General features: G+C 41.3%; 2 protein-coding genes across 2 annotated transcripts in view; both read left to right on the top strand.

Annotated features, from left to right (window-relative positions):
• The window catches only part of LOC141204969 (uncharacterized), a 32,867-nt gene extending 19,282 nt beyond the window's left edge, over positions 1–13,585 (top strand). The window contains exons 2-7 of the mRNA XM_073664009.1: positions 6,020–6,168; positions 6,298–6,477; positions 6,577–6,700; positions 6,785–6,882; positions 7,081–7,171; positions 11,824–13,585. Of these exons, the coding sequence (XP_073520110.1) occupies positions 6,091–6,168; positions 6,298–6,477; positions 6,577–6,700; positions 6,785–6,882; positions 7,081–7,171; positions 11,824–13,349 (2,097 nt within the window). The 5' untranslated portion in view covers positions 6,020–6,090 and the 3' untranslated portion in view covers positions 13,350–13,585. The remainder of the gene's footprint in view (positions 1–6,019; positions 6,169–6,297; positions 6,478–6,576; positions 6,701–6,784; positions 6,883–7,080; positions 7,172–11,823) is intronic.
• Positions 1–15,469, top strand: part of LOC141204972 (uncharacterized) — a 230,552-nt gene that overhangs the window by 27,743 nt on the left and 187,340 nt on the right. The gene's annotated exons all lie outside the window — the stretch shown is intronic.

Genomic DNA, 15,469 nt, shown 5'->3' on the forward strand with positions numbered 1-15,469 from the left:
TATTCAGTTTGCAACCTGATGGAGGTCTGTATAGATGGATTAATAGAACAAGTCCCACACACAGCTAGAAGCCCAATATTTTTTCAGAGGTAGATGCAGAAAAAAATATATTCAGTTTGCAACCTGATGGAGGTCTGTATAGATGGATTAATAGAACAAGTCCCACACACAGCTAGAAGCCCAATATTTTTTCAGAGGTAGATGCAGAAAAAAATGTATTCAGTTTGTAACCTGATGGAGGTCTGTATAGATGGATTAATAGAACAAGTCCCACACACAGCTAGAAGCCCAATATTTTTTCAGAGCTAGATGCAGAAAAAAATATATTCAGTTTGCAACCTGATGGAGGTCAGTATAGATGGACTAATACAACAAGTCCCACACACAGCTAGAAGCCCAATATTTTTTCAGAGCTAGATGCAGACAAAAAATTATTTTGAATTTGCAACCTGATGGAGGTCAGTATAGATGGACTAATAGAGAAAGTCCCACACACTGCTAGAAGGCCACATATTTTTTCAGAGGTAGATGCAGAAAAAAATATATTCAGTTTGCAACCTGATGGAGGTCAGTATAGATGGATTAATAGAACAAGTCCCACACACAGCTTGAAGCCCAATATTTTTTCAGAGGTAGATGCAGAAAAAAATATATTCAGTTTGCAACCTGATGGAGGTCAGTATAGATGGACTAATAGAGAAAGTCCCACACACTGCTAGAAGGCCACATATTTTTTCAGAGGTAGATGCAGAAAAAAATATATTCAGTTTGCAACCTGATGGAGGTCTGTATAGATGGATTAATAGAACAAGTCCCACACACAGCTAGAAGCCCAATATTTTTTCAGCGGTAGATGCAGAAAAAAATATATTCAGTTTGCAACCTGATGGAGGTCAGTATAGATGGACTAATACAACAAGTCCCACACACAGCTAGAAGCCCAATATTTTTTCAGAGGTAGATGCAGAAAAAAATATATTCAGTTTGCAACCTGATGGAGGTCTGTATAGATGGATTAATAGAACAAGTCCCACACACAGCTAGAAGCCCAAATATTTTTTCAGAGGTAGATGCAGATAAAAATTATTTTGAATTTGCAACCTGATGGAGGTCAGTATAGATGGACTAATAGAGAAAGTCCCACACACAGCTAGAAGGCCAAATATTTTTTCAGAGCTAGATGCAGATAAAAATTATATTCAATTTGCAACCTGATGGAGGTCTGTATAGATGGACTAATAGAACAAGTCCAACACACAGCTAGAAGCCCAAATATTTTTTCAGAGGTACTGTAGATGCAGATAAAAATTATTTTTAATTTGCAACCTGATGGAGGTCAGTATAGATGGACTAATACAACAAGTCCCACACACAGCTAGAAGCCCAATATTTTTTCAGAGGTAGATGCAGAAAAAAATATATTCAGTTTGCAACCTGATGGAGGTCTGTATAGATGGAGTAATAGAACAAGTCCCACACACAGCTAGAAGCCCAATATTTTTTCAGAGGTAGATGCAGAAAAAAATATATTCAGTTTGCAACCTGATGGAGGTCAGTATAGATGGACTAATACAACAAGTCCCACACACAGCTAGAAGCCAATATTTTTTCAGAGCTAGATGCAGAAAAAAATTATATTCAATTTGCAACCTGATGGAGGTCAGTATAGATGGACTAATAGAATGATGCTATGCCCAAAAGATTTTACTTCACTAGGTGCAGTAAAAAAATTGGTATTCTATACACAGGTGGTATATCTTGCAACACAGATAGGCTACTCCACTGACTAACACACTCTGCAATAGGCCAAAAAGGATTAGCTTTCCTAGATTCAGCCAAATGCTGTGAAAAAAACTTGCACAGCACTGGCACAGACCTGCCTGGCAAAAACTGATAGGAACTGATGTAACCTAGTCCTGAAAAGGACTCCAATTACAATTAGTCTTTACTCCCACAACCTATCTATTTAAGAGCACAGACCTGCCTGATAAAAGTCATAGGAAATGCTGTAACCTAGTCCTTAAAAGGACTGCAATCACAACTATTCCCTACTCCCAAGCTATCTGTAGATTTGTGCGAAAATTGGCTTGAAATTAACAAGGTATAGCGCACACAGCAACAGCGGTGCCGTCTAACACGCAGCTGCAGCAGTGAGAAAATGGTGGCGACGGGGAAAATGGCTGGGTCTTATAGGGCAAGGACATGTGACATACACTGCCAATGACACATGCCCTTGCTTGTGTGAAAAAAAGCACTTCGCTCCGTGTGTGCGCTGCTGATAGGCTGACATATTGCACCTCCCCACTGTAAATGCGGGAAAGAGAAAAAAAAAATGGAGATCTTCATTGTTCCTGCAGAGATCCATCCCCTGCCCCTCCCCCCACCCCGCTGTACACTCAAACTGCGTATTAACATTAATTTTCGTCATTACTGAGAAAAAATCCAGTTATGATTTTGGTGCACGAACAGTTATCGAACATAACCTCGAACAGCCGAATTTTTCTCAAATTGTTCGTGTTCGCCGATCGGCTCGAACACCGCCCAAAACAGCTCGAATTTAAGATTGGCGAACAGTTCGAGTAGAACAACGCTCATCTCTAGTCTGCATTTAGATTAAAGCGATAGCCATCTTGGCCATTCTAAAATATTATAGGATATTGCAGAGCATCATATTCACGGTTGGGACCCAGTCCTTTGTCAGCCCTTATTCACACAGAGGTCAACTTTGACACATGGTAAGGTTTTTAATGTTAGACAGTGTAGGACTGTCCCGAACGGGTTCACCTTGTCGATGGTGGGATAGCTTATATACTATTTTTGATCAAAAACAGTGTTGCTAAGAACCCTATTTTATTTAAATTTGTCTGTACAGACCAAAAGTTTGGATACACCTTCTCATTTAAAGATTTTTTCTGTATTTTCATGACTATGAAAATTGTACATTCACACTGAAGGCATCAAAACTATGAATTAACACATGTGGAATTATATACTTAACAAAAAAGTGTGAAACAACTGAAAATATGTCTTATATTCTAGGTTCTTCAAAGTAGCCACCTTTTGCTTTGATGACTGCTTTGCACACTCTAGGCATTCTCTTGATGAGCTTCAAGAGGTAGTCAACGGAAATGTTTTTCACTTCACAGGTGTGCCCTGTCAGGTTTAATAAGTGGGATTTCTTGCCTTATAAATGGGGTTGGGACCATCAGTTGTGTTGTGCAGAAGTCTAGTGGATACACAGCTGATAGTCCTACTGAATAGACTGTTAGCTGCTTTTTTCTTGCCATAATACAAATTCTAAGTAAAGAAAAAGGAGTGGCCATCATTACTTTAAGAAATGAAGGTCAGTCAGTCCGAAAAATTGGGAAAACTTTGAATGTGTCCCCAAGTGCAGTTGCAAAAACCATCAAGCGCTACAAAGAAACTGGCTCACATGAGGACCGCCCCAGGAAAGGAAGACCAAGAGTCACTTCTGCTTCTGAGGATAAGTTTATCCGAGTCACCAGCCTCAGAAATCGCAGGTTAACAGCAGCTCAGATTAGAGACCAGGTCAATGCCACACAGAGTTCTAGCAGCAGACACATCTCTACAACAACTGTTAAGAGGAGACTTTGTGCAGCAGGTCTTCATAGTAAAAATAGCTGCTAGGAAACCACTGCTAAGGACAGGCAACAAGCAGAAGAGACTTGTTTGGGCTAAAGAACACAAGGAATGGACATTAGACCAGTGGAAATCTGTGCTTTGGTCTGATGAGTCCAAATTTGAGATCTTTGGTTCCAACCACCGTGTCTTTGTGCGACGCAGAAAAGGTGAACAGATGGACTCTACATGCCTGGTTCCCACCGTGAAGCATGGAGGAGGATGTGTGATGGTGTGGGAGTGCTTTGCTGGTGACACTGTTGGTGATTTATTCAAAATTGAAGGCATACTGTACCAGCATGACTACCACAGCATCTTGCAGCGGCATGCTTTTCCATCCGGTTTGCGCTTAGTTGGACCATCATTTTTCAACAGGACAATGACCCCAAACACACCTCCAGGCTGTGTAAGGGCTATTTGACCAAGAAGGAGAGTGATGGGGTGCTACGCCAGATGACCTGGCCTCCACAGTCACCAGACCTGAACCCAATCGAGATGGTTTGGGGTGAGCTGGACCGCAGAGTGAAGACAAAAGGGCCAACAAGTGCTAAGCATCTCTGGGAACTCCTTCAAGATTGTTGGAAGACCATTTCCGGTGATTACCTCTTGAAGCTCATCAAGAGAATGCCAAGAGTGTGCAAAGCAGTCATCAAAGCAAAAGGTGGCTACTTTGAAGAACCTAGAATATAAGACATATTTTCAGTTGTTTCACACTTTTTTGTAAAATATATAATTCCACATGCGTTAATTCATAGTTTTGATGCCTTCAGTGTGAATGTACAATTTTCATAGTCATGAAAAGACAGAAAAATCTTTAAATGAGAAGGTGTGTCCAAACTTTTGGTTTGTACTATATATATATATATATATAATCACTCCTTTTAAGGATGGTGGGGCCCAATTAGAGATGTTGCTGTAGGACCTGTGATTTCGATCTACGTCACCGTGTATAGGATAATAGAGTATAATAAAGTTGTTGTGGACGTGACTTAACATTGTGTAGTGAGTCTGTTTTGCCAATAGTGACGGATATTTCTTGTTGCCAAAACTGATATTTTTATTCACGTTAAACCTTTGTTAACCAACTCTTATTAGTGCGATCATACAACATACAAGCCTCTGATTGCTCAGGTGATGCACTGTACTACTGTATTATCCCTGACTGTCAGTATAATACTAACGGCCCTATACACATGATAGATATTGGCCGAACGGTCATTTGGCAGATGGTTATCTCTCCCAACTCCCCCATACACACAAATATTCCAGCTTTCCTGTGGTCTATATGAGAGAGTCGCCACAAGACTCCTCTAGTGGAGGATTATCTACAGGAAGAACAAACGGATTAGCATCTGAAATTCAGGCCCCCAAATACATTATATAGTCAACCAAATCCCCCAAAATCAGTGCCCGACCTAATAGACTTTCGTACATTACAGGCCCAGAAACCATTATTAGGCATTTAAATATTGTAGTAACTAGGCAGCCCCATACTATCGAGTACTTGGGGGAGGAGGGGCATTGAGCCGAACTCTGTCAAACCTTCTGAGATGCCATGTTTGCTTTTGACAGCAGTAAGTGGTTAAACTGCCAGGGTTTTTGTTGCAGCCACATCTGTGTCATCCCTGCAGTGTACATCTATGTTTTGATGCCCAAAACAGTTAATTTAAAAAAAAAATCGTTTATGGTTTGTTTGTTTTTTGCAAGTATTGTTGGTGCCAATTTTCAGTTGAAACATTTTAATATCTGCCTTTTTTCTGGTGTCTTTTCTTGTAATATAGGAAAACTGAAGGCCAGAAATAAACCCCATGAAACACTGTACAAGGAGACTTTGCTATCAAATAATTTCTGTCCTCGGTATTTGTGCAAACAAATTAGCTTTTATAAATGCCTCAAACTTCTGTGTGTTAATTAAACCTGAGATGTCATGTGATAGAAGATTAAAGTCTGAGGAAGACGGGAAACATTTATATAGACGCCGGGGGTGATGTAGTCAGTGATTGACTCTGACCAAATATGTTCCCGAGCCATAGTAGAAGATGAAGATGTCGTCCTCTTCATCAAGTAGTTATTTCTCATGTCACGTGTAATGAATATCTCCTGCAGTATTGCCAATGCTGATTCCAGTGTCAATAAATGATTAGAGAATTCGCTTTATGGAAGATGAGTCTATGAGAAACGTCTTCAGCTGCAGACTCCGAGGAAGAACCTGCTTGTTGTCTGTGGCCTAAAATATATAGGTTTTATTAGTAGATGTAAAGAAGAAAACTAAATACTGTAAAATAATAAATCTCCTCATATATTTCCCCTTATTGTCTCCAGTAATTGTATTATTACACAGGATTTTTATAATGTTACATCTGTTCATATTCTCATTCAGATCTCTACAATATCAGATCCCTCAGTGAAGATCTTCTATATAAGAGAATTTTCCTGATTTACCCATCCAAGATGGATATGGACAGAGACAAGATGGCAGAGAGGATATTCCACCTCACCCTAGAGATCCTCTTCCGGCTTACTGGAGAGGTGAGAGATTCTGATGACTTCACATTACATCATTCTTATCTATGGGAATAACAGATGGACAGAACTGGGGAGGTGAGGACTCTGGAAATGTCTGGAGGGAGATTTATTAATGTGTCTCTCCATAACCAGGATTACACAGTAGTGAAGAAGACCTCTAGTGAGCGCTGTCAGGACCCTGTGTCTGAGGGATGGGGAAGACCCCTGAGCCTAATCACGGGGCCTCCACCTCACCCCCTGATACATGAGGACATCAATAACCAGAAGATCCTAGAACTCACCTACAAGATGATTGAGCTGCTGACTGGAGAGGTGACATTGCTGGGAATTCTGGGACATGATACAGTAATGCTATGAAGGTTCTGGGGGATTTCGGTATTGGGGGTGTAACAGTTTCATTGTATGTGTCAGGTTCCTATAAGGTGTCAGGATGTCGCTGTCTATTTCTCCATGGAGGAGTGGGAATATTTAGAAGGACACAAAGATCTGTACAAGGACGTCATGATGGAGGTTCCCCAGCCCCTCACATCACCAGGTAATAGACAGGACTAAATACACACGGCCTATAATTATCTGTATGTATAGAATGAATTCAGTCCCCTGTATGTGTTTCCTCCAGATCTATCCAGTAAGAGGACAACACCAGAGAGATGTCCCCATCCTCTTCTTCCACAAGACTGTAAACAAGAAGACCCCAATGTTCCTCAGGATCATCAGGTAGATGGAGAGAAGGTGTCATGAGATCTCCCCTATGATGTGTAGACGGCTGTGAAGGTCTTGTGTTCAGTCTTGTTTTATCCACCAGTATTATATGTTTTATACTTGTGTAATGATAACGGTGGAGATGGCAGGATTAGAGCTGATCATAGATGTGACTTCTCCACCTGTCTGTGACTTTTACAATATTTGTTTCAGAGTGAAGATCTGACCCATATTAATACTACAGAGACATATGTGAGGGGTGATGAGTGGTGTAAAGAGGAGATTCCTACAGATAACCACCAAAGTGAGTAGTAACCACTAAATGCAGAGAAGTCACATAGTCTTCTCAGTCACTGTCTGTGTCTGCTTTATCGGTGGTGAAGTCCGGCCGTATTACAAACATGTGATCACCATTTTGCCTCTAGACCACAACATTCTGCTCCACCAAAAACTGTTCAAATGACTTTGGGCATTAAAAGCCATTTTCTCTAGAACTTACAACCTGGAGGATACACCTTCCAACTGAAATTAGAAGACGCTGACCCTTACCTGTCCAGATCTGTAAACTGCAAAGCCAAATGACAGCGTACGTAGAATGTGCTGACAAGTTAGAAAATCACTTGAAGAAAAATATTATGATGGGCCTGTAAGCGGAGGGTAATGATGGTGTTGGCTTCCTAGATCCCTGATATCTTATTGGATGAATCTACCTTCTCTCTCTTCTGTGCTGCTGAATGTGCTCATATGGTCCCTACAAGACCAGGTCCAGTCTTTCTGGCCAAACTTCACTTTTTGTAATTGACAACATTAAATGTGCAGTGAGGCCAAGTGTGAATTTCTGTACAATAACAACAGAGTTTCCCTTTATCTTAAATTTTCAATTTCTTTTAAAATCAACTAACTTCAAACAGAAATTTGATAAATTATGCAATTTACATTACATCTGTGCCATGATATATCTCTAAGTTGAGCGTGGTTGATGGTTGTAATATACACTGCTCAAAGAAATAAAGGGAACACTCAAATAACACCTCCTAGATCTGAATGAATGAAATATTCTCATTGAATACTTTGTTCTGTACAAAGTTGAATGTGCTGACAACAAAATCACACAAAAATCATCAATGGAAATCATATTTATTAACCAATGGAGGCCTGGATTTGGAGTCACCCCCAAAATTAAAGTGGAAAAACACTACAGGCTGATCCAACTTTGATGTAATGTCCTTAAACAAGTCATGAGGCTCAGTATTGTGTGTGGCCTCCACGTGCCTGTATGACCTCCCTACAATGCCTGGGCATGCTCCTGATGAGCTTGCGGATGGTCTCCTGTGGGATCTCCTCCAAGACCTGGACCAAAGAATCCGCCAACTCCTGGACAGTCTGTGGTACAACGTGACGTTGGTGGATGGAGCGAGACATGATGTCCCAGATGTGCTCAATCGGATTCAGGTCTGGGGAACGGGCGGGTCAGTCCATAGCTTCAATGCCTTCGTCTTGCAGGAACTGCTGACACACTCCAGCCACATGAGGTCTGGCATTGTCCTGCATTAGGAGGAACCCAGGGCCAACCGCTCCAGCATATGGTCTCACAAGGGGTCTGAGGATCTCATCTCGGTACCTAATGGCAGTCAGGCTACCTCTGGCGAGCACACTCCAAAAAATGCCACCCCACACCATTACTCACCCACTGCCAAACCGGTCATGCTGAAGGATGTCGCTCTCCACGGCGTCTCCAGACTCTGTCACGTCTGTCACATGTGCTCAGTGTGAACCTGCTTTCATCTGTGAAGAGCACAGGGCGCCAGTGGTGACTTTGCCAATCCTGGTGTTCTGTGGCAAATGCCAAGCGTCCTGCACGGTGTTGAGCTATGAGCACAACCCCCATCTGTGGACGTCGGGCGCTCATACCACCCTCACGGAGTCGGTTTCTAACCGTTTGTGCAAACACATGCACATTGTGGCCTGCTGGAGGTCATTTTGCATGGCTCTGGCAGTGCTCCTCCTGTTCCTCCTTGCACAAAGGCGGAGGTAGCGGTCCTGCTGCTGGGTTGTTGGCCCTCTCCACGTCTCCTGGTGTACTGACCTATCTTCTGGTAGTGCCTCCAGCCACTGGACACTACGCTGACAGACACTGCAAACCTTCTTGCCACAGCTCGCATTGATGTGCCATCCTGGATGAACTGAACTACCTGAGCAACTTCTGTGGGTTGTAGAGTCCGTCTCATGCTACCACAAGTGTGAAAGCACGATCAACATTCAGAAGTGACCAAAACATCAGCCAGAAAGCATTGGTACTGAGATGTGGTCTGTGCTCCCCACCTGCAGAACCACTCCTTTATTGAGGGTGTCTTGATAATTGCCAATAATTTCCATCTATTGTCTATTCCATTTGCACAACAGCATGTGAGATTGATTGTCAATCAGTGTTGCTTCCTAAGTGGACAGTTTGATTTCACAGAAGTTTGATTTACTTGGAGTTATATTCTGTTGTTTAAGTGTTCCCTTTATTTTTTTGAGCAGTGTACATTTATTCACGCCTGCAGGAGATGTGTTGGCATGGCTCGAGTCCTGGTTTCATGGATTCACTCCGCTTCATAAATTCCATTATGTTTTCGGTCCTAATGAATTCAGATTACTGCACAATCCCTCCTGAAATGGGGAGCACTAATTCTTTCTCTACTCTTCTGGTCAGGACTTATAGTAGCTCCAATGGTCCACCATAAATGAATGCACCTCCGGTTTAGTGTTGAAGTTTTCCCTTCATACTTACGTTGTTGTTGGGGATGTAAATTTTTTTTTTATTTTATGTCTATTTTTTACAGGTTCATTCTGTGCAATAGTTTGATTGTGGTGGAATCGGCCGGCCTCACTTATGTGAGACTGTAACTCCCTGGTAGTCTTTAAAAAAAGGTCTCCATTGCCTCTTCCAAATGCCTTAGATCTAAATTTAAGATATCTCAGCTCTTCACTATTATAAAAAGTTCTCCTTGAATGTCTAATATTTCTTCTTGAACCTCATCTGATAGATAATATTATCCCTTACGATAGTTTAGATTGCCAAGAGCCACCGAGCCCCATACTCTAATTACCCCAGAGAGGTTTCACCACTAGTTACTCATCTTTTATTGATGGAGACTGTTCAGTTTGGTCATTTTAGTAGATGTGTTATTGTCTACGTTCACAATTTTTGACTAGGCAAAAAATGGAAGCTGGCACGTTTAGGCGGAACGGTGCCTTTCTCAAGGTATAAAAACCAAATGCCACAATTTTTGACTACAGTAGTTAATGCCCAAAATACTCTGATTTAACCACTTCCCGCACACAGTTTTGTGTTCCTAATTAGGTCTCAATTTTCATATCTGACGTGTGCCACTTTATGTGGTGATAACTTTGGAATTCTTCACAAAGGATAATAGGAAACAAATGGACTTTTACAAATTATTTTTCAACTTCTCTTGAATCCGACAATACCCTATATACAATTGTACACTTCTGTCTGGGCACATAGCAGGTTAAGAAAGGAAGGATTTAGCTATTTGAATGCAGATCTTGCTGGAATAATTTGCAGACACAATGTATTGGGGCACTGTTCGTGGTCACCTGGCAGCTCAAAAGATGGCTCCTACGAACAGGCTTGGCACTATATACCCCGTTTTCCAGATCTCAGGAATTTTCTTGTTCATCACCCTTTAAACATTAAAGGGTGATGAACAAGGACTTACACAGAGACCCCTAAGCTTGTGCCACGGTGTTACCTGCTATTCTGTGGTGTGACTTGGCAAGAAGAATAGTCAGGTAGCCGAGTCAGAACCAGGAGGGCAGAGAAAATACAAAATCAGAAGACACGAGTAGTCAGTAAGTGGGCCGGGGTCACAACAGGAAACAAATACACAAGCCGGGAGCTGAGCACAGAGGACTGAACCAGAGGAGAACAAGGCTGTATCTGGCAGCTTCCGGCATTATGCTTCCAGCTTTAGTAGGGTGTGGTGCTTTCCAGCTGGCTAAAGCAGGAAGCTGATTACTCAAGCTGGACAGCACACACACCCATGCTGCCAGACTGGATGGTACTATAGGTCCCAGGCACCCTAATCTTAGTGGCTGTGCAGAGCCTGGGCCGCTTAGAGCTTCTTGCTCCGACACCTCCATTACTAGCACCACCTGCAGAATGAATAAGACAGCGCCTGGTGACAGAAGCAGATGTCTCAGGAGCAGGACACAAAGGAGATGGGACACCCCTTTTGAAGAAGCCCTAATATGACAAAATGGCAGAAAACCAGAGCAGTAGAAATCCCCTAGGAGTAGTGACTATTTTGACTCCACAGGCACTTTCTAGAAATTAGCACGTAGTGGATGTTGGAGAGTGAAAATTGCAAAATAGTATTTTATTACCCAACACATAGTGCCCAGATTGTGCTTCAGGAGACACACACCGTAAATGAAGTGGGATCTTCTCACTATAGTAATGTCAAATACATGGATGCTAAATGTGGTTTGGGTACACTGCAAGGCTCAGAAGTGAGGGGGAGATTTGACTTTGGGAGAGTGGATATTGGTGGATTGGTTTATGGAAGCCATGTTGCTTTTTAAGAGCCTTTTAGTCACTAATAATGTGGAAACCTCTGTTTTTCCATTGACAGATGATGGACCTGAGTGGGGACTTGTTTTTGGTGAGATCAGTAGAAGTTGTTATTGCTATAATTTTCACCTACATAACATTGTTTGGTGGCTTTTTATTCCGTATTTGGGAAGCAGAATGAATAAACAGTTGGACACCACGCTCTACTGGTTCATCCTATGAGGTTTTCTATTAGACTGTGAACTGTCATTGTCTTTGTGAATAATTCTATAATTTTACATAACTGGCCATTTTTACAGACAGTTTAAGTAGAAATGTTGAACAATATAAAATTCAAGGATATTTTATTCAAAAATAATTGGTTTTATTCTTGGCAGATGACTGTACCAGGAGATCAGAGGGACAGCTGACATCTTCCATTTTTAAATCAAATGATCTCGATATCCCACAGGATACAACTAAAGTGAATGCCATTACTCCAGATATACCATCATCCCTTCACAGCAAAGATCTGTCATCTGATGCTTTGAAACAGGTCCTGTCTTCTGATTCATTACCGACTGCTAAGGAAAATGAAAGTAAAAAAATAAGAATTAAAAAACAAATTGCTCCTAAAGCAAAGAAACCATTTTCACATTCAGAATCTGGAAATAATTTTCACTTCGAAAAGCCTTTTCTTAAACATAAAAAAATTCACACAGTGGAGAAAAGATTTTCTTGTTCCAAGTGTGGGAAATATTTTAACCAGAAATCAGATCTTGCTAGACACCAGAGAAGTCACACAGGTGAGAAGCCATACTCCTGTTCAGAATGTGAGAAATGTTTTACACAAAAATCGAATTTGGTTAAGCACCAGAAAACTCACACAGGGGAGAAGCCTTTTTGCTGTTCAGAATGTGGGAAATGTTTTAACCAGAAATCAGATTTGGTTAAGCACCAGAGAACCCACACAGGGGAGAAGCAATTTTCCTGTTCAGAATGTGGGAAATATTTTATGCAGAAATGGAATCTTGTTATACACCAGAGAAGTCACACAGGGGAGAAGCCTTTTTCCTGTTCAGAATGTGGGAAATATTTTTTCCAGAAATGGGATCTTGTTATACACCAGAGAAGTCACACAGGGGAGAAGCCTTTTTCCTGTTCAGAATGTGGGAAATGTTTTAACTATAAATCATATTTTGTTAACCACCAGAGAACCCACACAGGGGAGAAGCCTTTTTCATGTTTAGAATGTGGGAAATGTTTTGGGAAAAAATCATATCTTCTTAGTCACCAAAGAGCTCACACAGGAGAGAAGCCTTTTTCATGTTCAAAATGTGGAAAATGTTTTGGGAAAAAATCAATTCTTCTTGGTCACCAGAGAACTCACACAGGGGAGAAGCCTTTTTCATGTTCAGAATGTGGGAAATGTTTTGGGAATAAATCAGATTTGGTTAAGCACCAGAGAACGCACACAGGGGAGAAGCCTTTTTCATGTTCAGAATGTGGGAAATATTTTAACCACAAATCATATCTTTATAGCCACAAGAGAATCCACACAGGGGAGAAGCCTTTTTCATGTTCAGAATGTGGGAAATCTTTTATCCAGAAATCAGATTTGATTAAGCACCAGAGAACCCACACAGGGGAGAAGCCTTTTTCATGTTCAGAATGTGGGAAATCTTTTAACCAGAAATCGCATCTTGATAGCCACCAGAGAATCCACACAGGGGAAAAGCCTTTTTCATGTTCAGAATGTGGGAAATGTTTTAACCATAAATCAAGTTTAGTTATGCACCAGAGAACCCACACAGGGGAGACCCCTTTTTCATGCTCAGAATGTGGGAAATATTTTGTGAAGAAATCATCTCTTCTTAGTCACCAAAGAGTTCACACAGGGGAGAAGTCTTTTTCATGTTTTTAATGGGGGAAATGTTTTACACGGAAATCAACTATTAAAAAACATCATAGAAGGCACACAAGGGAGAAGCCTTTTTCATGTTCAGAATGTTGAAATGTTTTAATCGAAAATTGTACTTTCTTAAAGGGGTTGTCCACGATTAGGGCAATTCCTTGTCATTCCTCATATTTGGCTTGTTAAAATAAAAACACTCATTCACCATTCCAGGGGTGTCGGCAATCACATTCCCGGGGCTCATGTGAGGTTGTTACATCACATGAGTCCTGTGCCCAATCAGCGACGGCTTCAGTATCCCCGCCTTCGGATGCATTGAACATCAACAGGAAGCCAGGGCTGCTCTCTGACTTCTTCTTGATGTTCAATTTGTCTGAAGATGGGGACAATCACGCCAGCACTAATTGGCTGAAGAGCTCACGTGACGTAACAACCTCACATATAAGCCTCGGGAGCGCAAGTGCTGACACCGCTTGAATGACGCCTCCATGGGAGGTTTGTATCAGTGCTTTTATTTTAACAGGACCAAGCATGAGGATTGAGAAGGGGTTGTCCATGTAGTGGACAACCCTTTAAAAGTAAAAAATCCCACACAGAGAAGCCATTGTCATACCTAGAGTGTGAAAAATGAATTACTGGAAAATTGTATTTTGTTGACCATCAAAAATAACTCAGACTTAGATAAACTATATGTGGTATTGACACATTGTACAAAGAGATATAACAGACAGTTGTATTATTAATAAGCCTCCTTACCTTGACGTGCCAGAGCTGGTGTGTCACTCTCCATAAGGAGAAACACTACCCCTTAGACCTCAGTCCAGAGCCTCTCACCTAGCCAAATCAGTACTCATACTTTGCACTGACAAGGGCCAACAGCCCGAAACACCGTGTCTGCAAATTGAGATTCTGATTTGGCTTTTATCCTAAGTCATATTGCACGACTCGTTAAAGGATTGATTGTGACTTGTAGGATTGCTACTTCCAATAGGTGGCGCTATAGAGTACAAGTCCTCTCTTTCTCTGAAGAGGCAATTTGCATATTATTAAATGAGAAAGGGAAATCACGTTAGAACGTATCATATTTCTTGGCCTATAATACATTTTTATCATGAAAATATCTTAATAAGTAAGTGTGTCTTATAAACTGGAGGCAGCATCCCGTGACAGAGGAGAATGCTGAGACAGTGCCCTTCCTGATCACTGAGAGTACTGCTCTCTCTCCTCCAGCCCCACCTGTATATAACTGATTTGTGCAGAGCAGGAGGGGAAGGTACCAGGACCTGTACAGAGGCTGCACGTCCTGAGTGAGCAGCTAAAAAACCTTCCACCTGACTAGCTCAAGGACCTTTCTGATCATGTAATCATTCACATGACCTGGAAGGAACTGCAAAATGAGGAAATGTGTACACAGTGTTTTTGTATGCAAATTTGCATATAATAATAATAATCTTTATTCTTATATAGTGCTAACATATTCCACAGCACTTTACAGACATTATCATATGTAGCAGAGCTGTGTATGTATGTAAATGTGCATATGTAGTAGAGCTGTGTGTATGTAAATTTGTCTCCCGAAGAAAAATCTCCATTAAAATGTATATACTTTATTTATACCTTATTAAAAAGGAACTACTACATATGTTCCCGATCAGATTTTACAAATTGGCACTATAGAAATGAAAAAAATGTATTTAATTCCTAGGCCATATAAATTAAATCAGGGGTTAAAGGCATGTAGGCGAGGTGGGGATGGAGCCTCAATCCTTTCCCTATTAATTATCCCTCATTATTTACCCTTCCTTGCCGCTGAGGTTTACACCCTAAAAGAGCGCAAGTTGTGGCACCCCCACTTTCTGTCGTATCACGCTAATTATCCCTTGATGATCCTAGGTACTACAACCACTCACAGGAGGAAAAAATTAAACCAAACGTAGTTTTGGCAAATAGTTATCAGCCAAGATATCCATAAATACACATTAAGAGGCTCCTTCAATATTTGCAGAGGTATACCGTATTTTTCGGACTATAAGACACACTTTTTTCCTCTAAAATTTTGGAGGAAAGTGGGTGGTGCGTCTTAAAGTCCGAACATATGTTCTGTGGCTGGTGGGGGGGCTGGGGGTGAG

This window comes from Phyllobates terribilis, unplaced genomic scaffold, assembly GCF_046119375.1.
Source record: "Phyllobates terribilis strain yellow unplaced genomic scaffold, ASM4611937v1 Scaffold_136__1_contigs__length_4911898, whole genome shotgun sequence".
Taxonomy (NCBI): domain Eukaryota; kingdom Metazoa; phylum Chordata; class Amphibia; order Anura; family Dendrobatidae; genus Phyllobates; species Phyllobates terribilis.